The sequence below is a fragment of the Myotis davidii genome, unplaced genomic scaffold (assembly GCF_000327345.1).
Source record: "Myotis davidii unplaced genomic scaffold, ASM32734v1 scaffold332, whole genome shotgun sequence".
NCBI classification, from domain to species: domain Eukaryota; kingdom Metazoa; phylum Chordata; class Mammalia; order Chiroptera; family Vespertilionidae; genus Myotis; species Myotis davidii.
The window spans coordinates 7,289,855-7,313,900 of NW_006285779.1; the positions used below are offsets into that span (position 1 = coordinate 7,289,855).

Genomic DNA, 24,046 nt, shown 5'->3' on the forward strand with positions numbered 1-24,046 from the left:
CTGATGGGAAAGTCTGCGTGTGTCTTGACGACTGAGCTGTCTTCTTCCAACTTTATTCCCTTGAGTTTATTGCAGCTCCCCTCTCCCCTTGGTTGGACCGGGGCTGTGGGTATGGTGTCTTTGGAGGACTTGTGGGGCGAGGGTCCAGGAGATAAGGAGACAGTTCTCTGGTACAGTGTTGTCTTTGTTTGGAAAATTCTGAGTGGACAGTTTTATTCCCTAAGGCAGTGGTCGGCAAACTCATTAGTCAACAGAGCCAAATATCAACAGTACAACGATTGAAATTTCTTTTGAGAGCCAAATTTTTTAAACTTAAACTATATAGGTAGGTACATTGTTATTAACTTAATTAGGGTACTCCTAAGGCTTAGGAAGAGCCACACTCAAGGGGCCAAAGAGCCGCATGTGGCTCCCGAGCTGCAGTTTGCCAACCACGGCCCTAAGGCATCTGCCAAACCCTTTCTTAGTTTAGCAGAATGCCAATGTTAAGAGTTGTCCTACATAAAAGGGGGGAGGCATTACTACAGTGGTTTACACAGGGGTCGTCTCTTGTTGTAAACATCCTCCAGAACCCACCACCTTGCTGGTGGCTCAGGATATGCTGGGGTGGGGATGGGATAGAGGTGGGGAGGGGGAGGGCTCAGGCAGAGGGTACACTATGCCTGAAGCATGAAGGTGTGCATAGGGCCTGTACTCAGCTGGGCATCCTGGTATTCTGGCATCCACTTGTCTGTTTTGGTCATTTTAGACTTTATTTCCATGGGAGTAGAAGAAAACATTAATGTTTAAAGGAATGGCTGAGACCATCTAGGCCAGTGATGGCGAACCTATGACACGTGTCAAAGGTGACACGCGAACTCATTTTTTTGGTTGATTTTTCTTTGTTAAATGGCATTTAAATATATAAAATAAATATCAAAAATATAAGTCTTTGTTTTACTATGGTTGCAAATACAGAAAAATTTCTATATGTGACACGGCACCAAAGTTAAGTTAGGGTTTTTCAAAATGCTGACACGCCGAGCTCAAAAGGTTCGCCATCACTGATAGGCCAATCTCTTATTGTTCAGAGAAGTAAACTGAGGCTCAGAGAGGGGAGGGGACTTGTCCGAGCTCACTCGGGTGGCAGAGCCAGGCCTTACATAGAAATCTCTAGGCCCGGGCTCCTTTGAGTACCCCTAGTTCTCTGCATTCATTCATCTCACTTTCTATCTGATTACCCCTCTTGCCAGCGAGTCCCCAAATTCCAGTCCCCATTTTTACCAGCTCATCTAGCACTTCCTGACCAGCCCATGGCAGTCCCACATTGTACAGGTTCCCATGAGCTCTCTGCAGCCTCTCCAAGACTTGTCCATGCTCAGCACTGCCCATTGCACAGCTCCAGGGGGCACCGCTCACATCGTCATCTCTCTGAATGGTGCTCCCTGCAGTTTTGCAGCGTGGTGGGCCCTGGGGCCTGAACCTGTAAAGCGCTTGGTGGAAATGCTCAATAAACATCAGTAAGGGAAGTCCTTAGGCCACTGGGCTAGGGCATATTTTTAAACTTGGCAGAGTCATTTTCCCATTGGGAAGGGAGCGGGCAGCTGATGAAATGGAATGCTCAAATGCCAGCACGAGAGCTGCGCAGGGAGGAGGAATGTCGATGGGGTTATGGGCAAGGAAATGAAGACTGTAAATTCCAGCGCGGCCCCTGACAGCCCTGACTTTTCTTTCTCCTTCTCTCGCTTTCTGTCCCTCCTGCAGAGGGGTTTTCTTAGACACCATCCTCCCCCGCCGAGACGACAGTGGCGTCAGGCCAACCATTGGCCAGCGCGTGCGGCTCAGTCAGGGAGACATCGCTCAAGCCAGGAAGCTGTACAAGTGCCCAGGTAACTGAGCCCTGGAAGTCCCACGTCCCCTAGAGTGTCCCCAAGCACGACTCCACTGCCCTTTGCAGACATTCTCCTTGGCTGGGAAAACAACTTGGGGAACCTGGAAGGACGACCTCTGGCAGCTGTGAGTCCTAATGTGCTGCTGTTAGGAGGTGTGGGTGGTATAGAAAGCCCAGATGGTGAGGTGGTTGCCCGCAGCGAGGTGAAGAGTAGGCCTGGAGCCCACAGCTTAACTTGTGGGACGCTGCAGAGCTCTGGCAAAGCCTGATGTTCAGAAGAGGAAGGAGGCATCGTAGAACCACAGTGCACCCCGTAACGGCAAAGGCGCCTCTCCTTTCTATGGGAGTAAAGGGTGTGTTTTGGCAAAACAAGAGGCAGTGGTGTTGCAGGAAGACCAAGCATGAAGGAGAATGCTTTTGGAAGGAGGGAGTCAGCTCCCCAAATCCTGGGAGGTGGAGGGACCTCAGTGCTGTAAATGAGGTCATTGCTGTGGTCTTGGGGCTCTTCTAGCTGTCCAGGGTGCTGGCCAGTGGCCCCCAGTCTGCCACTGAAGTCTGGGCAGTACACTGGGTTCTGAGCAGCTGCCCACTTCTCTGCCAGTTCAGAAGCCTGCTCCCCTTGAACTTGCCCTCTTGTTTGCCTTTTGTCCCCTTGACTTCAGCATCATCAAACCCCCTGCTGCCTTGGGTGGGGGGGGTGACCTCACATCAACCCCTTTAAACTGCTGAACTCGAATGCAAAGCATTGGCTACCACAGCCACGTTTTTACACTGATGGGACAATGCGTTGCAGCTTTTTGGGGTGGAAAAAGGAAACTCGATTACCAACAGGTCCAGTAACCTTTTCAACCCCTAAGACCAGGCACACAGTTGATCATGGGACAGAATATTTGAAATAGGGGCCATTCTAGAATATCTGGGTTATCACATCGCCCTAAGCAGCGGGGTCACGGGGGCTTTGCTCCATCATGAACCAGCTATTAGTCATCTGGGGGTGCATTAGGGCTGCAGTACAGGACACACATATCATGTATCCCTGCTGGATTGAAAGAGAAACCTTATAGCATTCCCTGGGAAATGCCATCGTATTTATTTAGTTATAATGTATATGCCTCTTACTTCCCAAAAGGATTCGAGGCAGCTGGTAAATACCGTGGAGCCATACAGTAACGTATCTGTTCCCGCAGAATGTTGATGATTATTCTGAAATAATTTCCATGGAGCCCTCGGGGGTGGTGACTGCCAGGCATAATCCTCGTGATGCCTGGCAGTTGTTCGGTAACATGATATGGAAGCCCCGCTATCCAGGACTTCCTGAGGTGAGGATGGGCCGCTCTCCAGCTACCCCTTCCTGCAGCTCCAAAGACGGCAGCTCCCAGGAGTTTCAAGTAGTAGCTGAAAGCGAGAGTGGTTGCTGTGCAGAGTCTGAATTGCACTCAGGAAAATGTGCAGAAGGAGCTTCTTTCCCACGTTTTGGGGGTGGCCCCATAAGAGCAGGGGCCCCCAGCAACCCCGTGGCTATGTCTTTGGGGTCTGAGCCCCGGGGAATCAGGGGAATATGAAACCTGCAGTGTCCAAGCTTCCTCATCCAGGTATGAGGACAAATTAGGGAAATACTTTCACATACATAAGGAGTAGGCTTTAGACTCATGGCCCAGCAACCCTGAAACATTCAAGACCAGGATGGCCTCTTGTAGAGTGTTCCTACTTCCCGGGCCTCTGGTCATTTTTTTCCCCCTGTTTTCTTGACTATTTGGTAGCTCATTTAGAGGTGGGTAGCAGGAAAAGAAGAGGCAAGGTTGAAGCTAATAGCTGACAGGAGTTTCAAAGCTTTTTTTCTTTTTGTGTTACCTACTTGGGCTTTCATATCCTTTCTGCCACAGACATTGTTCTTGGTAATTGCAAGGCTGCTGTGTGGGGAGCACTCACCGTGTGCCAAGCATCGAGCTGATCCAGTTCATTTAATGCGGATGAGTTCATTAACCTTTTGGGCAGGCCACACCCATTTAACAGACAAGAAAACTAAGGCCACCACCACACATCCTGCTGGAGTGCTGAGATTCAAACCCAGCTCTAGGCATACTCAATCCTGAGAGCCTCAGGGGTATTCCTGGGGTGTTCCTTTTCGGTGCCCAGACTCTATTTTCACTTTTTTAAAAAATATATTTTATTGATTTTTTTACAGAGAGGAAGGGAGAGAGAGAGAGTTAGAAACATCGATCAGCTGCCTCCTGCACACCCCCCACTGGGGATGTGCCCACAACCAAGGTACATGCCCCTGACCAGAATCTAACCCGGGACCCTTGAGTTCGCAGGCCGGCGCTCCATCCACTGAGCCGGGAAGATGCCAGTGGGCCTGGCACGCTTCTCGCCAATGCCTTCTGAAGGCTGTGGCTAGCAAAGGGGTGTGTCTGCTCGGCAGCCCTGTAGAGGGCGCTCTGAGGCGGAGAGTGTGTGTGTGAGAGAGTGCCTGAATCGTGTTTGTCCTTTTGCTTGTGCAGCATGTGGGGAGACTCTGCAGGACACAACGGGGAACTTCTCTGCACCTGGCTTTCCAAACGGCTACCCTTCTTATTCCCACTGCGTCTGGAGGATATCGGTCACTCCAGGGGAAAAGGTAGGAACCTCAGGAAATGACCTAACAGCCTTTGAGTTGGGTGACGTGTGAGGAGTTATTATTAACAGGAGTAATAACAGCTGTTATGCTGTGGGCACCCACTGTGCGCCAGGCGCAGTGCTAGCTTGCCTAATGTTATTTCCTTCTGGACTTTTCAGCCAGCCTCCCTCATACAGATGGAAGCCTATACACTAAATGTCCATGAGAGGCATAAGTCAAGCCCACAGTGTGTAAAACAAAGTAGGTCCTATTCTTTTACCTTGATAAATGCACCGTCAGAATGCCCTGGAAGGTGAGGAGCCAGTTGAGAATGTCTCAAAGTGCTACTCTGGCAGGTGGCAATATGGGGAGAGCTAGACACCAACCCACAGCTGCCCTCTCCTCCTCCCAGCCCCAGTCCCATCTCAGGAGCCCCCAGGGTGACCCATCAGCCCACACACCTGAGTACCCTTCACTCCTGCCTTGCAAATAGCCATTGCTTGGCTGCCCCTGCAGTGGAAGTGGACTGCCCAGGTGTGCTGTCTTCCCCCGGGAGGCTGGATCCAGGGGCAGAGGTCCTTGCATGTCCTGGAAGTGAACTCAGGGGCTGTTTGGACAGGGAATCCCGGGATTCTGGGCTCCTGGTATGAGGTCTAGAAGCTTGGCAAGCTCTAGGTGGGCATGTTCCTTTAGCTCTGAAGACAATGCCTCTTGAGAGCTAAGCCCAGGGCAGGGGCCACTTTTGCCCTCGTCCGAGAGGGTATGTTCATGACCCTACTGCAATGTGCATTTCCATATACCCACTATATGGACATGCCATCTGAGGCTCAGACCTTTTATAAATTACCCAAATTCACAGTAAGATATAGAAATGAGGACTGGGCCTCCGCAGTTCGAAACAAGTTTTCTACATGACACCTCTCTACAGTTCAAGTTATCTCAAAACAGATGCAGCTATCTTGGAAATGTTTGCTCTGTCATACCTGTCGTAGCTTGTCTCACAAACCATAATGCTGGTTTATTGGGCTGCCCCCTTCTAAACTCATCGAGGACAGAGGTTGTTCACCTGCAGCACCTAACATAGCCCAACACCCAACATAACCCTGCACCTAACATAACCCATGGTACAGAGTCACACAGTAAGTATTTGTTGAATGAACGTGTGGATAGACGAGTGGCCGAGAGAAAAACCTGCAGCTGGGGGTGCAGTGAGAGGTCTTGGAATTTTTCAGGTGCCCATAGCCAACTTACAAATATTCCAAATTCATAACGTTAAAAGGTGTTCATTGAAATGTCTCTTTAAACATAGTGTGGAAACTAGAGAGAAATAATGGCTAGGCATGATCGGCAGCGTTTTCTGTGTCCTGCTTTTAGCATATTATGTAGAGTCTCTTGTTTAATCCTCACAAGTTCATGTGAAAGGTGCTGTTACCACACTCATTTTGCAGGTGAGGGAATGGACCTGCCCAAGGCTACCAGTTTGTCGCAGAGTTGAGAGATGAGCCCAGGCGCTGAGAGCCAGGATGCTTACCCATCTTCCTGCATTATTCCACAAAAGGAACAGGCTAAGACATTTGAACATGCATTCACACACACACACACACATGCTCACGTTCACGCTCACATGCACACACCCTTCCTCTGGCTCTAAGCATTAAGGCATTGTGGTTGTCCTGTTGAGCCTGAGAAACTCGAGACCTGTCCGCCTTGGGTGGATGTGCCATCCCCGTGCCTGCGGGGGCGGCAGCGGGAGGGAGGCAGGAAGGAGGAGGAGAAGGAGGAAGGGGTCTTGTAATCCCCAAATTGTTGAATTGCCCCTGCTAGCAGAGGCTCTGTGATGTGTGTGAACTGTGTAAGATTTCGCCCAACCTTAATTATTATTGCTAACCGGGGGCAGGGAGAATACATATCATTGAGATTCCTGCACTGATTATTTCAATTCCTGCTTCACCCGGCCTTCCCCAGAGCTGCTGGTAATTAGCAAACTTGATTGATTCGCATTATCACCTCCTGTTCATCACCTCTTCCCCTATGGTCTTTATGGCTCACTAACATACTTCAAGTAATTAGCCTGAATAATTATCCCATTCATTCAGATCATGAATGTGTTACTGAGGAATTTGTAATAACGTTTCCTTTCTGAAATTTTAAAAAACAATGGCTACAGAACCGTATTGCAACCAGCTAGCAAGCACTCCTGAGCCAGCCCACTGGGATATAAGCACTGAAGGGGGATGCGAAGGGAGTGGAAGGTACAATTTCTGTCTTCAGGAGACTTAGAATTTAGTTAGGCTCCTCCGCACCCCTGGGGAGTCTGCTGTGATTGAAAGAGGAGCATTTGCTTGGCACCAGTAGATAATAAAAATATTGTTTTTTATTTTATTTTTGGTTAATTGTCACCTGAGGATATTTTTTCCATTGATTTTTTAGAGTGTGGAAGGCGGGGGGAGGGTAGAAGGGAGAGAGAGGGAGAGAGAGGTACATTGATAAGAGGAGGGGGAGGTAGAAAGGAGAGAGAGAGGGAGAGAGAGGTACATTGATAAGAGAGAGACCCATCAATCAGTTGCCTCCCACACACTCCCAGGTAGGGGTCAGGGATTGCACCTGCAATCCTGCAAGGTCTGTGCCCTTGACTGGAAATTGAACCTGAGATGCTTCTGTGCAGGGGCTGATGCTCTAACCACTGAACTACCTGCCAGGGTGGCACCAATATTTTTTTAAGCTTCTGAGGTGATTCTATATGCAAGTAGGGTTAAGAACCACTGGTCTAGTGTCAAAGAGCAACATCTCTCTCTCTCTCTCTCTCTCTCTCTCTCTCTCTCTCTCACACACACACACACACACACACACACACTACAACACAGGAGAGGAGCTGGCCTGCTATTTTCTGGTACTGACTCGTCATTTCCTAGGAGGGGTCAGGGCTTTGTGGACAAAGGCACTCCTCGTCCTGAGACCTGAACACTGGGTGTGAGGCATATCCCCATACACTCTTTGCACACCTGCTCCGGGATCACGGTGAGCAGGAGAGGGGAGAGTTCCAGAGAGGGAGAGGCCGTGTCCCTGTGGGTGTCAGAGAAGGACTTAGGGAGGGGGCGGGGCTCTTGAGCTGGGCCCGGGGAGGGTTCCATTTGTGTGGCTATCTTAGGGCGCACTGAGAGATAAGGTCACCTATTAGGGTGGGCACTGGAGGTTCTGGAAGGTAAGCAGTGACTTTAATTTATGAGATGGGGGTAGAGGGAGCCACTGACGTTTTCTGAGCAGAGAAGGGCTCTAGCAAACATGAGACAAAAGTGCAAGATGGGTCTAGAAGCCCTACTGTGCAGACTGGAGGTGGGCACAGCAGCAGGAGTGCAGGAATCCTCCCAGCAGGAGCGATGCAGGAAGAGCTGTCCAAGGGGCATGGAGACTGCCTTCAAGCAGGGGCCACAGACACCTTAAAGGAAAAGAGTCTGTCGGGATAAACAATAGGGGAAAAGTAGACAAAACACCAGGTGTTGCACCTGAGTGACGGTGTCGCCTCCAGACAGGAAAGCTGGAAGGGAGGTGCTTTGTGGGTTTTTTTGTTTTTGTTTTTTTTTAAAGTATTTTTATTGATTTCAGAGAGGAAAGGAAAGGGAGAGAGAGAGATAGAAACATCAATTATGAGAGAACCATTGATCGGCTGCCCCTGGCACATCCTGAGGATGGAGCCCACAACCCAGGCATGTGCCCCTGACCGGAATCGAACCTGGGACCTTTCAGTCCACAGGCTGACACTCTATCCACTGAGCCAAACCAGCCAGGCGGGAAGTGCTTTGTTTTGAGGTGACCTCACCATTTCATGGAGAGTGAAGAAGACTAGAGCCAGCAGAGAAGAGAGACCGTGGAGAGAGGACCGGCTAGTGCAGCAAAACCAGAGAGGAGAGGGCCCACGGAGGACAAAGACAAATACTTAACAGCCTGTTCTATTGGCCAACGGGGCCCTGGAACCTTTGCCCTGCAGTCCTCTAGCCCAGGGGTTTACTTGGAGACCAGGGACTGGGACTGTTTGAATATAAACGAAAGTGGGAGGATGAAGATGCTAAAGAGAGTTGAACTGAGGGAGAGATCGGTTCCCCAGGTGGGAAAAGGAGTAGGGTCAGAGGTGCAGGGGCTGGAGCAGGGCTGCCCTCAGCGGGACCCTGCAGAGCAAGAAGACCTGAGAAATGATGGAGCAGGGACATGCTGAGCACAGGCCGGGACAATGTGAGGGCAGGACTGGACGAGCCCCGGCTGCTCAGTGCAGGAGAAGGCACAGCAGCCTGCAGGGTGGGATCCATGGGGGTGATGGGAGCGGGGAAGTCTGAACTCTGGGCCATCTGCCAGCGGAGCCCTGAGCGGGAAGGGTTGTGATGGGGACCAGGGCCAGTTCATGGGAGCAGCACCTGTGTGCAGGGTCACTCAGCCCCCTGCACTGGTGGGGACAGGGCGTCCACTGAATGGCTTCAGGATGCGCAGAAGAACTGGAACCTTCCTTTCCAGTCCAACTGATTCCCACCTCCCAGCCTTCGCTCCTTCTCCTTTCCCCTCTGCGTCCTCGTTCCAAACACACACACAGGGAACCGGGCTGGGCGTACACGCAATGCAGTTCAGGTCTGCAGGCTCGTCCTTGCTTTTGCTCATGTCACCCCTCTCACCAGAACGCTTTCACCCTACTCCTCAGCCCATGGGACCCTTGTTCCCCTTAGCTTAAATGCCACCTCTTCCGAGAAGCCTTCTCCAGGGTCACCGGGCAGAATTCAGTTCTCTCTCCTTGGGCTTCCTCGGCACCCTTCCCATCTATTTCTCTCTTTGCAGCATTTATTCATGCTGTTCTAACTGGCTTGACACACCTGCCCTTCCCTCTCTGTCTGAGATCCCTAAAGGCAAGAACCCTGTCTTTCTGATCTTTCTGTCTCGATAGGCCAGCACCGACTGGTGGAACCAACGAACGAGCGAGCGAGCGAACTGTAGGGAGGCTATTAGACACACCACACCTCAGAGGAGTGAGGTCATGGCCTAGGGGACATTGATCACGGAGGTGCTCAGATGCACTCGGGCTAACCCCAGGCCCTTTAGAATGATTGATGATGTTATAAGATCTCTTCGTATCTCTGAACTTCATCGACCCCTTGCCTCCTTCCGCATCCCCAGGCTCAGTGCATCCTGGCCCGGCTTTAATGCATCTTGCTTTCTGTAAACCACCCTGTGACTTCAAAAGCTCGACGTATTCCCCTGACGAAACCGAAGGACCCATCTCCTCTGTTTACCCCCCATCCTGCTTAAGGTTTATTATTGAATGTCACGCGGTTTCCTGTGAGTGTGTTTTCGAGAGGACACTCCGACTGTGGTCTGAGAGCTCTGTATGCTAAGGGGTAACGTGAGAACGCCGGTATGCGAGATGAGGCTCTCAAAGCTCCTCGGGCTTTGTTGCCAAAACTCACTTTATGGTAACTCTTTACAGATCGTCTTAAACTTCACGTCCATGGATTTGTTTAAAAGCCGCCTGTGCTGGTACGATTACGTGGAGGTCCGGGATGGTTATTGGAGGAAAGCCCCCCTGTTGGGTGAGTTGACTTAAGACAGCCTTGGGAGAGGAGCGATCGGATGTTCTGTGTGATGCTGTTAATGTTCGCGAGGGCCCGTCCAGACGGAGTCACAGGAAGCTCTCGAGGGTGTGTGTCATTGTAAAACTCGGGAACCTTCCATTTGGCCACACATGTTCAAAGCTTTTAAAACTGTGAATGCCCTTTGACCCAGCAATTCCACTTCTTGGAATTTGTCCTGGAGAACTAATTAAGGAAGTGTGCAAAGCTCTAGCTCCAGGGATGCTCACTGAAGCAGGAAGAATCGAAAACAATTTACATGTTCAACAGCAGGGGCTAGTGGAATAAATTATGATTCATCCTTTCAATGGAAAACTATCCAGCTATCCATTAACAAATAAAGCTGGAGGTGACCCTTTCTTGATACAGAAAGGTGTTCATTTACATTGTTACACCAAAAGAGGTCTGACAAAATAGAATAGGCAGTGGGATTCCTTTCTAACAAAAAATACGTTTCTACGTCTATTATGCTGGCGCCGCAAACTCCGATGCCTTCAGAAATGAGGTGTAAAAGAGTGAAGTGGGTTGGTATGGTTGGTATGATAAAACAAGGCGTGGAGCGGAGTGTGGCAAACTGAACAGTGGATGTCCTGACCAGGATTGCTTAAATCACTGTGTGGGCTGGATTCAACTGGAAGAAACCATCCCGTGATCTACAATGTGAATATCAAGTAGGATTATAAATATGAATAAATTATACAGAGTGGTTATTTCAGGATCATGGAGTATTGACTCTGTTGTTGTTCCTGGTTTAGCTCTACTTTCTAATTTTTTCTTTAATGAGCATGTAGTAGTTTGGAGAGATGAACGTGCACAAACTCATACATGGAAAGGCAGCTCGGCCCCCTGAGTGAGAGGCAGCGGGCAGGAGCATAAAGAAGAAGGTCAGCCCACTCGGGATTGGTCACCAGAAGAGAGCTGCCTCGTGGGTGACCAGGGAAGATTAACATCATAAGGAGAACCAAGGGCTTTGGTGCCCGGGGGGTGGACATGAGGAATCCCCCAGGAATGGCAGCTATGGTGGAGACGGAGAAGCAGATCGACACGGAGCTGTCCTCATGTTTAGAGTGGGCTTCCGGTCTGTAAGTCTAAGCTCTCGGTGAGAGCTTGGTCCTTGGCTTATGTTCATGCGGACAGAAAGGCCACCGTGCTATGCTGTGAACTGCTTGGGAGTGAGCTGCTGTAGGGACATCTGCCATAGGTGGGAGCAGGAGAGAGAGAAGAGAGCTACGCTGGGGAGTTTCACAGCCAGGCTGAGCCTGACTTCATGTCCGATTCGGGAGTGGGTCCGGAGACGGAGCTGGAGGCTTTGGCTGGATCCCAGGGGGCCTGGCAGATTTTAGGCTTTGTATGACCAAGGGGTCTCAGCCAGGTCAGCTGCCATCTGGAAGAGCACACAAGCCCCCTCTGTCCAGAGGGCCACGAGTTTAAATTCTTAGAGGCACAAATAGGTAGGAAGTTGTGTCCATGGGTGCTCTAGCAGGGAGCCAAGGCAGCCTGAGTGGGGATACCAGGCTACCAACACAAGAAGGAATCAAGTAGTTAGCAATCCAGGTAAGCAAGCCAAAAAAGGGATCCCCAGGCCACGCATAGACAGTGTGTGCACCGCAGGCACACAGTCATGCCGCCCAAGGGCAGGTGGGAGGCTGTCTGCCCTGGGCTCCTGCCTCCTGTCTAATGTGAGCAGACGTGATGTATGCTAGCAGCCGGAGGGAGGCACGGCTTTACCCGTCACACTGACTGGATATGCAAAACAACAGAGGCTGCATTCCTGGTGGCAGAGGCCCCTAACCCAGGCTGCGCACCGGCATCAGCCGGGGAGATTTCTGAGTACAGATTCCTGGGAGAATATTGAACCTGAATCCTAGGAGCCCGGTCAGGGAATGATCCCACATACCTACCAATGCACGTACACGTGCTTGTCTAGTACCAAGTACACCAGATGCGTTTGGTATTATTTTATAATTAAAATAGTAAAAGGAGCAGTGACATGAGAACATGGAATCACACACAGACCCCTCGGCCTGGCAGGGACCTTAGAGTCACTTATCCCGCATCCTTACGGGAAAACCACACTCCCCAAGTGTGGACCAACTGTCTGAGGCCACACCGCCTGCTAATGGCTGAGGTCAGGCCAGAATGCAGATGTCCCGGTGATGGGGAGAGACTGTATCTGAGAAGGGTCTCCCCCTAGGATTGCTAGATAAAATGCACGATTCACTGTTTATCTGAAATTCAAATTTATCTGGGCTTCCTGTATTTTTGTTTGCTAAATCTGGCAACCTTATCCTCCCGCAGGAGTGTGACAGACTGAAAGGGCTCAGCAAAGAGGAAGCTCTGTTACTGAAGTTCCCCGGAGAGGGCCCAGGCATGCAGCAGAATGGGCATGGCGGAGGGATAGCCACTCACTCCCTTTTCTTGAAAGAACAGATTTCTCACTGCAGATCCTGGTCTTTCTGGCTGCACTTTCATAGATTAACTGGGGCTTTTTCTGTTCTTTGCTGTTGTTGGTGCTGGTTTGTTTTGTTTTGGGTGTGTTTTATTTTTGAGGGGGGGGGCTTATATTGTGCACACTTTTGCAGTGTGTGTGTGTGTGTGTGTGTGTGTGTGTGTGTCGCAGCCAAGACATGGCCCGGTGCCTGCAACCATTCTTCATTCACAGGAATCCTCCTTTGCCAACTATTTGGCCCGCTCTGATGTCTCCAAATGCAGTTGTTAGTGAACTTTTGTGTTTGGAGCAAGTGCATTGTGTGGGCCGAGCTGGTCCCTGGGAGGGGTCAGTGCCATGAAATCTGCCGGGAGGAGGCAGGTCAGTGCCCCTTTGGCAGGAGGGAGAGCGGATTAGGGCGAATTGTGAAAGTATGCATCTCGCTCTGAAAAACCGTGCATCGCATATTTTCCCAGGGCAGTGTGTGAAAATCCAGGCATAATGGGTGCATAACTTTTTATGAATGAACCCTTTATGACGCCCCGTGGAGCCTGCTTGTTGTGCACTCATCTGCATTTCCTCTCTTGATATCCTTATTAAACTCCTCCTCCAACGCCAGGAACCAGATTTCAATTTAGGAATTTGACACCTTTTCTCTAGTCCAATTTCTCTCCAGCCTGTTAAGTCTCCTTGGAAGGAGGCTGTTTGGGACCTGGGTTTTCACAGCGTGATTAAAGGGAAATGTAAGTAGATTGAGAACATTTCACGGCTGGTTAAAGATATCAAATTGGTTTTTCAGTTTCAGGGGTCACTTATGAGATTGCACCTAAAGCGGGGGAGGAAGGTGGCCGCATGGAGCACTCACCCAGTGATCTGAAATGCCATCCTGTTAATTGGATTCCCTCCCTTATTTCTGCAGAGGAGTGACTCTAACAATGTACTCTTGTGTGCAGGACTGTCCTTGAGTATTCTCTACCACCACAATGCACACAAAAGCCCTTTCTCCTCCTTTCCCTGAAGTGGGGAGGGAAGTTCAGAAAGGCCAGGCTGGCCAATCAGTGTCGCGTGGCCCCACTACTGGGCTCCCTGGGCAGGGGCAGCCTCCCAAATGAGCAGAAACGGTTCCAACAGCCGAGCCTGGCATTGCCACAGGCTTGCTTTACGGTTGAGACTTTGATCTTCATGCCCATATGTGTTTCCAAGCTGGGAAGTGGGAATGATGTTTACATTCTCAGAGCAGATTGATGTCTACTGGTCCAAAAATGCCCAGCATTTGGAATTGTACTTTACACCGGGAAGTTCTTTTTGAGGGTGGTGATGGTGATGATGGTGAAAATGGTGAAACTGATGATGAAGGTCAAGGTCTCAGACTGCCACGGTTCAAACCCTGTGTTTACTGACAACTGAGAGTGTAACTCAACTTAAATTCTCCAACCCTCAGTTTTCTCATAAATGAGATTAATTCAGGGGGTAGAGGGGGTGCAATTAGCTAATCTGTGTAAAATGCTTAGTGCAGTGCCTGGTATAAACATGCTCAATAAAAAGGGGGATTTTATCAGTACTATTTTGGTGAAGAAGAGAATGTTGAGACATCAGTCCAGGGACACTGTAGAGGGTTCTAGTTAAGAATCACAAGAGACCTGAGGAGAGACATAGAAATAATTTGTAGTTTATTCTACCGAGTCTAGCTCTGCACACCTTGGTCTGTAACCCCTACCTCGTCCGGAGGACTGAGCAGAGACGGCTGGTCCGGTGGCCCTGCCGTAGGTGGTTTATCACGTCCGGTTGGGTTCTTAGGCAGCACGACAGTGGCAGTCCCTCTCTCCGTTGGAAACAGCCCCCAGCGGCTGTGACAGCTGGGGCTTTAAAAGGAGAGCTTGGACTTGACCCTTGGGCGAGGCTAAGAAGGAATTCCTTGTGAACCAGCGTTGCCCAACAGAGGCTCAGGGGCTATGTCCCCTCGCTGGTAAGCAATACTTCCCCACGCTTGCGTATTGTTTTCCAAGAACTAATTGACACTAATTGGCCATGGCAGAGGAGCCATTATCGAAAATTTATAGGCTTCTCACAGATTTTTCCTCGCTGAATTCTTGGCAGCAGTTTCAGCTCATCGCGCTAATATTAAGCTCACCCAATCCATAAGGCTGCAGGTGGCCAGAATCGGAAGGAAGCAGAGGGAGATTAGCAGCCTCTACCCCCGTGTCTCTCAAAGGAATGTGTGCCACAGTTGGCCACTAGGAAATGATTTACTCCCCCATTTCTCAGAAAGGCAGAGTTACAGCTTCAAGGTGTAACGTCACATGGTGCTGGCACTAAGAGAGTGCTCGTGAAATATGGATTTCAAAAAAAATAGAAAGATATAATTCACATGCCAAGTAGCTCACCATTTAAGTGTCTACATCAGTGTTTTCTAGCATGCCTTCAGAGCTATACAACCATTACCACAATCAAGAGAAATCATTCCCATTAACAGTCACTCCCCATGTCCCCCAATGTTCAATGGATTTTCCGAGGGACTCACACAGTGGGTACTTGTCGGAACCGTGACCTCCAGTCCAAGTAGTCCTTGACTGGTCCGCACTAAGAACTGCTTGGTCCGACACAGCTGTCTTCCACCTGCCCCATCCCTGCCCCGCGCCACCTTACATGGCTTTAGGAGTAATATGGACAGGGATGACCACACACCGGGAAGGAATGGCCTTTCCCCTTTTCCTCTGTAGAGGGTCCACATTTCAGACTCGTACCCAAGTGTTCAAGAAATAGACATTTATTTATAATTTTCAGTAACAAAAGTTCAGTAACAGTTATGAACCCTCTCCATCAGGTATTGGGAACTTAATTTCTGTCTATTTGTGTCCTCTCCCCGACCCCGCCCTGGGTTGGGGTGCTGGTGGGGGACAGACTTTGTGTTGGGGCGTGGCAGCAGGGAAGCCTCCATTCGCTATGCCGGCTGGCATGCTGGGATGTCCGCATCCCTGTCTGGTCTTCACACATCTGTCCATCTAAGTGTCTGCTGTATCTCCTCCTTGTCTCACTGGAGCCAAGTCCATGTCTCCCTAGAAGACGTTGGATGGCTCCCCAGTTCCTCAGGCTATGGGAAAGTGACTTCCATGTCCCTCCCAGGAGCCTGGCATCCTATTGCTCCCATCATGCCATGCTTTGCCTGAAGAACTCTGCATACCTGCCTATCTCTGGCGTCATGTCCTAACATACCATGCAGACATGTCTGTGCTGACCCCAAGTGGGACAAGCGAAATCTAGGGATTTGTCATCCCCCCAGGCTCTGCCCAGGGACTGGGGCACGATTCTCTGCTTCTTCCAGATCCTTAAACCTACTGAGCACTTCTATCATCCCTTCCACACAGATCTGAGCTCAGGGTGGGACAGGGCACAGGGTCCTCTCAGAGGCTCCATGGTGCCTCTCCAACCCTCTCTCCCTAGTCTCCCTCACTCCTCCATCCTAGGAATCTTTCTAAGACTCCAAGGATGGGAAATGTGCTCTTATTCACTGTGTAGTCTTCTAAATCTTTGGTATTGTGACTAGACTGTGACATTCAAAGGCCAAGATGATCAGATTTCTTCATCATGGGATCTGTGGCATGCCTTCTCCGAGGCAAGGAGGCAGGTCTGCCCACGGGCGTGCCCCACAAGAGAAGGGTGTATGTGTGATGGGAAACACCACGGGGGCACAGTCATCACCGCCTCAGACCTCCCCCCTCACCTTCAGCACCTCAGCAAGTGCGGTTAGCAGGAGGGAGTGGTGGTTGGGCTACGCCCCCGGCACTGTGATGGACTGGGGTTGGAATTCCCCTCAGACAGTCTAAAGAAGGCACACACTGGGTGACTGACTGTTCCCATCCACATGTTAATCCCATGTGTGCTACGGGATGAGTTGCTCCCTCGGGGTTATTGATCACCTTGACTCCCACTGGGAACACTGCTTCTCTGTCTGCAGCGAGCCCCTTCTTACTGTCCACCCGCAACCTCACCGTTCTTTTCCGCTTCCCAGGCAGGTTTTGTGGCGATAAAGCCCCAGAGCCCCTCGTATCCACGGACAGCCGGCTCTGGGTGGAGTTCCGGAGCAGCAGCAACATCCTGGGCAAGGGTTTCTTCGCGGTGTATGAAGGTTTGTTCACAATGCCACCTGGGCAGCTCCCAATAGGCCGCTGTCCTTCCCATGCAGCCCACTGTCCCAGGCATGCATGGCAGCTGCCAGAACCTTGACGGTGGGGAAGCCACAGCTAGGGCCAGGTTGAGGAATCCACTGTCCCCTTCCTCCACATTCCGGAAGCAGGGGGCCATATGTGCTCACTTCAGGACAGACATCATCTACCTGTCACCACCCTGCTGCACCCTCATTCCAGTCCCGTCGATGGTGTCGGGCTGAGGGGTGGGTGGTATGGGACCCTGTGGACATGGAAGGAGCAGCTCTGAATAGTTGTGAGAGCCCGAGAAAAGCATCGAACCTGTCGGAGCCTCTCTGTTTCATTGGTGAGAAGAGGCTTTGGGCAATGCCAGGGCATTTGCAAACACATTTCTTGGAAGGGCCTGTGAGGCCACCATGGTGTTTGAGTTGAGGGAACCAAAGGCCCGGGCTCTAGGCAGCTGCCACCAGGCCAATTCTGCTTCTATTTGTTCCACATATTACCTCCTTCACGAAAGGCGCCCACTAGGTAGTTATTAAGGCCCCCTTTGGGTTTAAGTGGTAATTTTAGAGAGGCCAGTGTTTTGTGTTTATGAAAGAAAGAATGTGTGTGGACACCTGTGCGCATGTGTGCGCACACTCACCTGTCCCTCTGGCCCAGCGCTCCTCTACCCTCCGCATTAGAGTCACCTGGGGAACTCGAATATCACTGCAGCTCTGAGCTCCCCAGACCCATTTCCTTCAGAACTCGTGGCCCCGGCGCCTGTGGCTTGAACACTCTCCCAGTGATTTTGATACACAGCTGAGGTGGACACCCACTGCTCTACGTGGTTATTTTCTGTCTTTGGAAAGAATTCTGAGTTGCAAACAAAATTATGCCTTTCGGGAGGCGCAGTCTCGGTTGGATGGAAATGAAAATGTTGACAAGTGGAGTCACCTAGTGGTGATCAGGGCCAACTTCCTCCGTAAGATCCAACCAGGGGCCCTCTTTCTCTTTCTAAAGCTGGTTGTCTGGTTCTCTTCCTAAAGCTACGTGTGGGGGAGACATTAACAAGGACGCTGGTCAGATTCAATCTCCTAACTACCCGGATGACTACAGACCTTCCAAGGAATGTATTTGGAGGATTACGGTTTCAGAGGGATTTCACGTGGGGCTTGCCTTCCAGGTGTTTGAGGTAAGTACTGCTCAGATGGTCTTTCCAAGGATGACGTAAATGTCAACGTTTGCTAGACACGCTCTGCTCTGTGAAGATGGGTTTCCATGGTCTGGTTGACAATGGGAACCTAAGAGGCCAGTTCAAGCCCATGGTGTGTTGTACCCAGACGTCTGGTATCAAAAGCTTTGCAGACTTTGAAATCGTATTTGTCTCCTTTCTGAAGGCTTCTAGAGAGGGTGGGGGAGTCATCAAAGTGGATGTCTAGGATGGGACCGCGAAAAGTGTTGTAGAATTATCCTGCCCCGTTTACCATTTCTTCGTCTCTTCGCAGCTTGATTCACCCTTGGTTTTCTCAAGTAGGAGGCAGCTTGGAGAAGCCAGGGGCACGCTTGGGTCCTTTGGCTGTTTGGGTAGATTTTTCAGAGTGATATTGAGGTTGCTTTCTTAAATTAGAAACCTTAAGGCCAAGCCATCGGCCGTCTTCTATCTTGCCTCTGTTTCTCCACTTAGATCGAAAGGCATGACAGCTGTGCATACGACTACCTGGAGATCCGCGATGGCCCCACGGAGGGGAGCGCCCTGATTGGCCACTTCTGTGGCTATGAGAAGCCGGAGGACGTGAAATCAAGTTCCAACCAGATGTGGATGAAGTTTGTGTCCGATGGCTCTATCAATAAAGCGGGCTTTGCAGCCAATTTTTTCAAGGGTATGAATTAGCAGTTATTCCCGTTTTTAGTCACAGAAAGAGGTGTTCACCCTCTCCCCCCGCTTAAGAATCACAAAACCCATACAGAACCCTAGCACCTTGTAAACTAGGCTCCCTACAGGGAGGAGCCAGTGACCCATGTTAGGGCTGTGCTAGGGTCCCCAACAGAGTTCATGACTAACTCTGGAACAGGCTCAGCCGTGGTCTCTGTGGCAGAAAGTCCTGCTGCTATGTTTGGAAATTCGATTTAGTAAGTTTACAAGGTCAACTCAGTGAACCTTAGTGAAACTGAGCACAGATAACAATACATATCTGTGTAGTTGCTAGCATTAATTGAGCACCTACTGTGTGCCAGGAACTGTGTAAGGTACTGATTTACACAATTTATTTAATTTCCAAAATAATCCTTTGGGTTGGGTTTGGATTACGTTTGATCAGTGTTGAGAGGGGCTGCTCAGGGTCACTCAGATAGTCAAATGGCAGATCAAGAACCCAAACACGGTGAGTGGGCCAGAGAGGCCACCCAGGGCTTCCGCTCCGGAAGCATCAGCCCCAGCCTACAAGTGGGTTGGGGAAGGATGGAGAGTGAGGGGGGTTGGTGCTCTGGGAACAAACCTCCATGTTGCCTTAGGGACCGACTGCTCTGCAGGGTCTTGATGAAACCAGACCCAGAATGGTATGGGAAGGCCTGCATTCCTGGCCCGGCGCAGTGGGCTTCCCAGGACTCCCTTGAAAGGGTAGGTCTTCCCTCTCTGCTCTCAGGGCCTGGAAGCCGCTCAGACCACATCCTATGAGGGCATTTTGGGCGTTCCCCAGTACGTTGTGATTGGGCGCCGGTAGCACTGAATGGAGAAATCACCCGCAGCAGAGGTCCTCTGTTTAGTGGTGTCACTCACACAGGAGAAGGCTGCTTGTCCTCTCTTCTCCCCTCTCCCAGGACTCCTCACTGTGCCAACCCAGAAACCCTGGTCCTCCCTTACTCCCAGTCTCCCCAGCGGCCCCTTCGGAGCTTCTTCTCCCAGGTTCTGCATAAGCAGGTGGGTGTCAGGAAAACCCACTTTCAGCCATGTGACTCTGACCAGTCACCCATCTGTCCCTACTGAAGCCTCGGTTTTCCTCTCCCTAAAACGGGGCGAGGAACCTGCCTATTTTACCAAACCAGTCGTGGAGCCCAACGCAGCGATGGCTGTGAGGCACTTTGTGAGCTGAAAGTGCCACCCAGCACTGGGAGCGTTTTCTTCTGTCTCGAGGTATCTGGGGAGAGCAGAACCCAAGCAGAAACAGAATCACAGTGATCATAATGCTTTCAATCACTGGAGACAAAACTTAATTCTTTCCCAAGCGAAAAAGCCAGGCCACAGTAAGTGTATTTCAGATGCTAGTGGTTGTAACAGGAAGAAAGCCATGACAGTATTAGTTGAGGTGTTGGAAACTCACTGTCCCGGCCCCGCCCTGCCCCCCTGCCCAGCCTGCACGTGACTTAGCAGCAGCCACACAGGCTGGGTGGCCTTGAGCAAGTTATACAACCTCTCTGAGCCCCAATCCCTCCATTTGTAAAGACGGCACGACCAGGTTATGGCAGAGTTGTTGTCAGGAGAAAATGGCATCGCGTAAGCGAATACCCTGGGTATAATGTTTAGTCCCATTCATTGTTTTTGCTTAGGAAGGAGTTTGAGATGGTTATCCTTCTCTCTGGAAAAAGTGACAATTTCTTCTTGCTTTTGGCATGGATCAGTTTCCTGTTGCTGCTGTAATAAATGATCACAAACTGGGTGGCTTAAAGCAACACACATTTATTATCTCACCGCTCTGAAAGTCAGATTTTCTTGCCTTTCCCAGCTTCTCGAGGAGGCCCCTGTCTCCTTGGCTCGCGGCCCCTTCCACCTTTGAGCCAGCAATGGCGGTCGGCCTTTCTCATGCAGAACTTCTCATCCCAGACCTCTGCTTCCGCCGGTGCATCTTTTTCTGACCCTGACTCTCCTCCTTGTAGTTACATGGATCCCCCCAGATAATCCAAGACAACTTTCTATTTCCAGATCTTTAATATAACCATTCCTGCAAGGTCCTTTTTGCCATGGAAAGTAATGGAGTCACAGGTGTTAGGAACTGGTCATGGACAGTTTGGGGGGGCCTTACTTTGTTTGCCACATGTCACGAATGACCATGAGGTTTTGTTCTGATTCTATTTATTTTAATTCTCCTGTCATTCTTCTCCCCCGACTCCCATCCCCAGGTCTATGCATTGGGTACTGGGATTCTTTCCAGGGAGATACCTGGGCACTGCCCCCACTCCCATTCCGGGCTCTGCTGCTAGTCAACGATGCACATTTTTGAGAGGACCGGCTGAAGCTGGAGAGTAGGGTTGCCAGATTTGGAGAAAACAAACAAAGCAGGATTTCCAGTAGAATCTGAGTGTCAGGTGAAGGATGACCTTTCAGTTGCAGTATGTCAAGATTCAAATTTAACTGACCTCCTGCATTTTGTGTGGCAGCCCCACTGGAGATGCCAGTCAGGGCAACAGACAGAAGCGTTTCTCTCTGTGATGCAAAGCAAGTGTGTAAGGACTGAGTTGAGAACCTTGGCCTGCTTCAAGTAACCATGATAACCAGCTCCGTTGGCTGGTTAGAAGATCCCATCTTCTCCCTCCTCCCCACTCAATTCATCCAGCAGTCATCAAACAATGTGTCAGGCGCCGTGCTAGGGGTTGGGGACACAAAGGGACACAGTCTTTGTTCTTAAGAGCTTAACATGGTGAAATGGGCAATGGTATTGCCAAAGAAGTGTGAACCTGGGAGGAGGCCAGGAGACCGTCAGACTCAGCCTGGGGGTGGGGGGCAGGTAACCCAGCTACTTCAAGGGCATTTCAATTGGCAAACATCTTTTTAGATGCCCATGAAGGTGTTCATTGAGGCCCAACTACACCAACTTAGTGCATGGGCCCAGCTTGACATCTTTTTAATATCAAGGAGAATGACCTTGACCCTGAACCAGGGCTGGTGGAAACCTCACTGGAACCTATTAAAGGGTAAAGAAAAGACATCTATTGAGTGTGCGAGAAATGTTAGTTATTTCACTTTATCTTCAGAACAGCCCTTGGTAGGCATTATCATTACTCCCATGTTCAAGCTGAGGAATCGAGTTCTCAGGAGGCAGAACTAGAACTAGACCCTGGACCTGCAGGATTCCGCAGCACTCTCTCTTCCCACAACAGAGACCAAAAGCCACAGGCAAGTAAAGGAGCTTGACTTTTTCATTCATGTTTATGATTTGATGCTGACACTCTGTTACCATGGGAATATAGGGAGAAGGGCCCCGGGTTCAGCATCTGAAGTTCAGTTTCTAGTCCTGCCCTCGTGTCTAACTAGCCATCCACTCTCAGGCAGCCAGATTTCCCTTCTGAGATAGGACCATACCTGCTCTGTTCTCCACCCTATTCCCAGTGCCTGGCCCACAGTGGCCTCAATAAATACTTACTGGGCAATGAATGAAGGGTGAGGCTCAGACTCATCTGTGGATTGGGAAACCTGCTACCTACCTTTTGGGGTTCCCATGAGGATGAATGAGATGGAGATCACAGTCTAGAGCTCTGCTGTCAACAGATACAAAAGGCCAATCACAAATGCAGGCCACGTGTAATTTTAAACTTGCTAGCCACTTACCAAAGCAGAAACAGAAACAGGTGAAATTAATTTTAATATATTTTACCCAATATAAATATACTATCATTTTAATATATACTATCATTTAATATTTAATCTATATATACAATGTTAATGAGATGCTTTACTGTTTGTTTTTCATACTAAGTTGTAAATCCAGTGTGCTTTACACTCACAGCACATCCCAGTTTTGACCAGCTGCATTTCACGCGTTTGATAGCCACACCGGGCTGGTATCTGCCATGTAGTCAGCGCAGGTCTAGAGACTGGGCACACCCAGCTTCTTTGCCCAGCCGTTTCCCAAGAGACCATAAGTGGGATGTCCTGCAAATCCCCGGTGCCCAGTGCGTGTGTCAGGACTTCTCTGGTGAAAGGAGCTAGAAGGGTAACTACAAGGCTGTGCAGAAGAATTGGACCAAGTCTAAGAAGCTCTGGCCTTGGTGCCAGTTGGCAAGAGGCTCTGCTCAGGGCCCAGCTGGCGTATGACACTGACCAGGGTGCCAGCTGGCCTCGGCGCCCCTCTCCGGGTGCCAGATGGCATCCCTCTCAGAGCCTGCTGGCTGGGCAGCTGGCAGAGCACCTCACGTTTCTGGTTACTTCAGGAGAAGGCAGGAGCATTCGAGGGTTGGCAGTGCCACTGTGGTCACACACTTCCCACAAAAGTATATGAGGATTCCCACCTCAGTCCCCACACTCCTCTGTCCCATTGCCGATGGACCACTATATGTGGTTGATGAGGGGGACTGGCATCTTTCAAGGTACTTCTCTTTCCTTAACCCTCTTTGAAACAATTTTTGGGATCCTACCTGAGTCATCTCATTATCTAACCTCAAAATGTTTCCTTCTTTCACTAATACCACTTAGAGAAGGCAAAGAAGCCAGAGCTCCCACTACGCAAAACGGATTCCTGGTTCATCTTCTTCTCCCACCCCCACACTCCTCCAAAATGTTCTGGCAGACTTGGCCTTGGCCACTACAGCCCAGAGCAAGCACAAACCCTTGGGCTTGGAGCAGACGTGACTGCACCGTAGCGTGGAGGCGATACAGAGGACAGCCAGGCTCCCACTGAGAGCAGGGTCCCTCACACACTTCCATACATCCACCCACACTGGGGAAGGATTGGAAATGGCCCAACATCCCACTGCATTTGCTGGCGAGAGCTCAGGTGTAAATGTACACCTGTCACCCACCTTCCTGGATCAGTCAGCCCGTTCCTCTAGTGTCTGGAGGGACTACGTTCCCCTCGATTTAGGCCCAAATCCATCCCACCAGCCCGCCTCCCTCCATGTGGCTAAGATGGCACCAGGAGGCTTAGTCATCTGTGATCCTCCCTTTCTTGCCTATGACATGCATGTGCCCTGTCCACAATCAGAGCATCTTCTGGCATCAGCCTCCTCCTTCACACGCGCCCCCGCCCCCTTGGTCCTCTGTTCATCTTAGTCTATTTGGATGGGCGTTTCCACAGTTCCTTTCCGCCCTTTCCCCAGGCCCACCAGCCAGTTTCTTGACTCTGTGGTGCTGCTCATCTAGTCTTCATGGGCCCATCCCTGGCCCATTTTCCTTCTTTCTGTTCCTGCCTTGTCTCACTCCCCTCCTCAGGCCTACTCTCACCTGATTCAGGTATGGCCAGGTGACTTTATTCTTTTCACTCCTCCATCACTGTGACTCTGCACCCACAGGAATTTCAGAGGAACCCGCTGCGGTCTATAGTGATAGCTGCCGTGTACTGACCCTGTGTCTATGTGCTGGATACGCCACACATGTCATTTTCAATCGCCACAACCCTAAAGTCAGGTGGTATTATTATTATTTCCCTCGTTATAAAGCAGGAAGAAGGCTCAGAGGGGTTGAATCACACAGTTTGTTGGGGGAAGATTCCA

General features: G+C 50.4%; 1 protein-coding gene across 1 annotated transcript in view; it reads left to right on the forward strand.

Moving 5' to 3' along the window:
• Positions 1 to 24,046, forward strand: part of TLL2 (tolloid like 2) — a gene marked incomplete at its 5' end in the record, with an annotated part of 98,800 nt that overhangs the window by 58,239 nt on the left and 16,515 nt on the right. The window contains 6 exons of the mRNA XM_006756677.2: positions 1,744 to 1,868; positions 4,372 to 4,487; positions 9,931 to 10,033; positions 16,510 to 16,626; positions 17,674 to 17,819; positions 18,312 to 18,507. Of these exons, the coding sequence (XP_006756740.1) occupies positions 1,744 to 1,868; positions 4,372 to 4,487; positions 9,931 to 10,033; positions 16,510 to 16,626; positions 17,674 to 17,819; positions 18,312 to 18,507 (803 nt within the window). The remainder of the gene's footprint in view (positions 1 to 1,743; positions 1,869 to 4,371; positions 4,488 to 9,930; positions 10,034 to 16,509; positions 16,627 to 17,673; positions 17,820 to 18,311; positions 18,508 to 24,046) is intronic.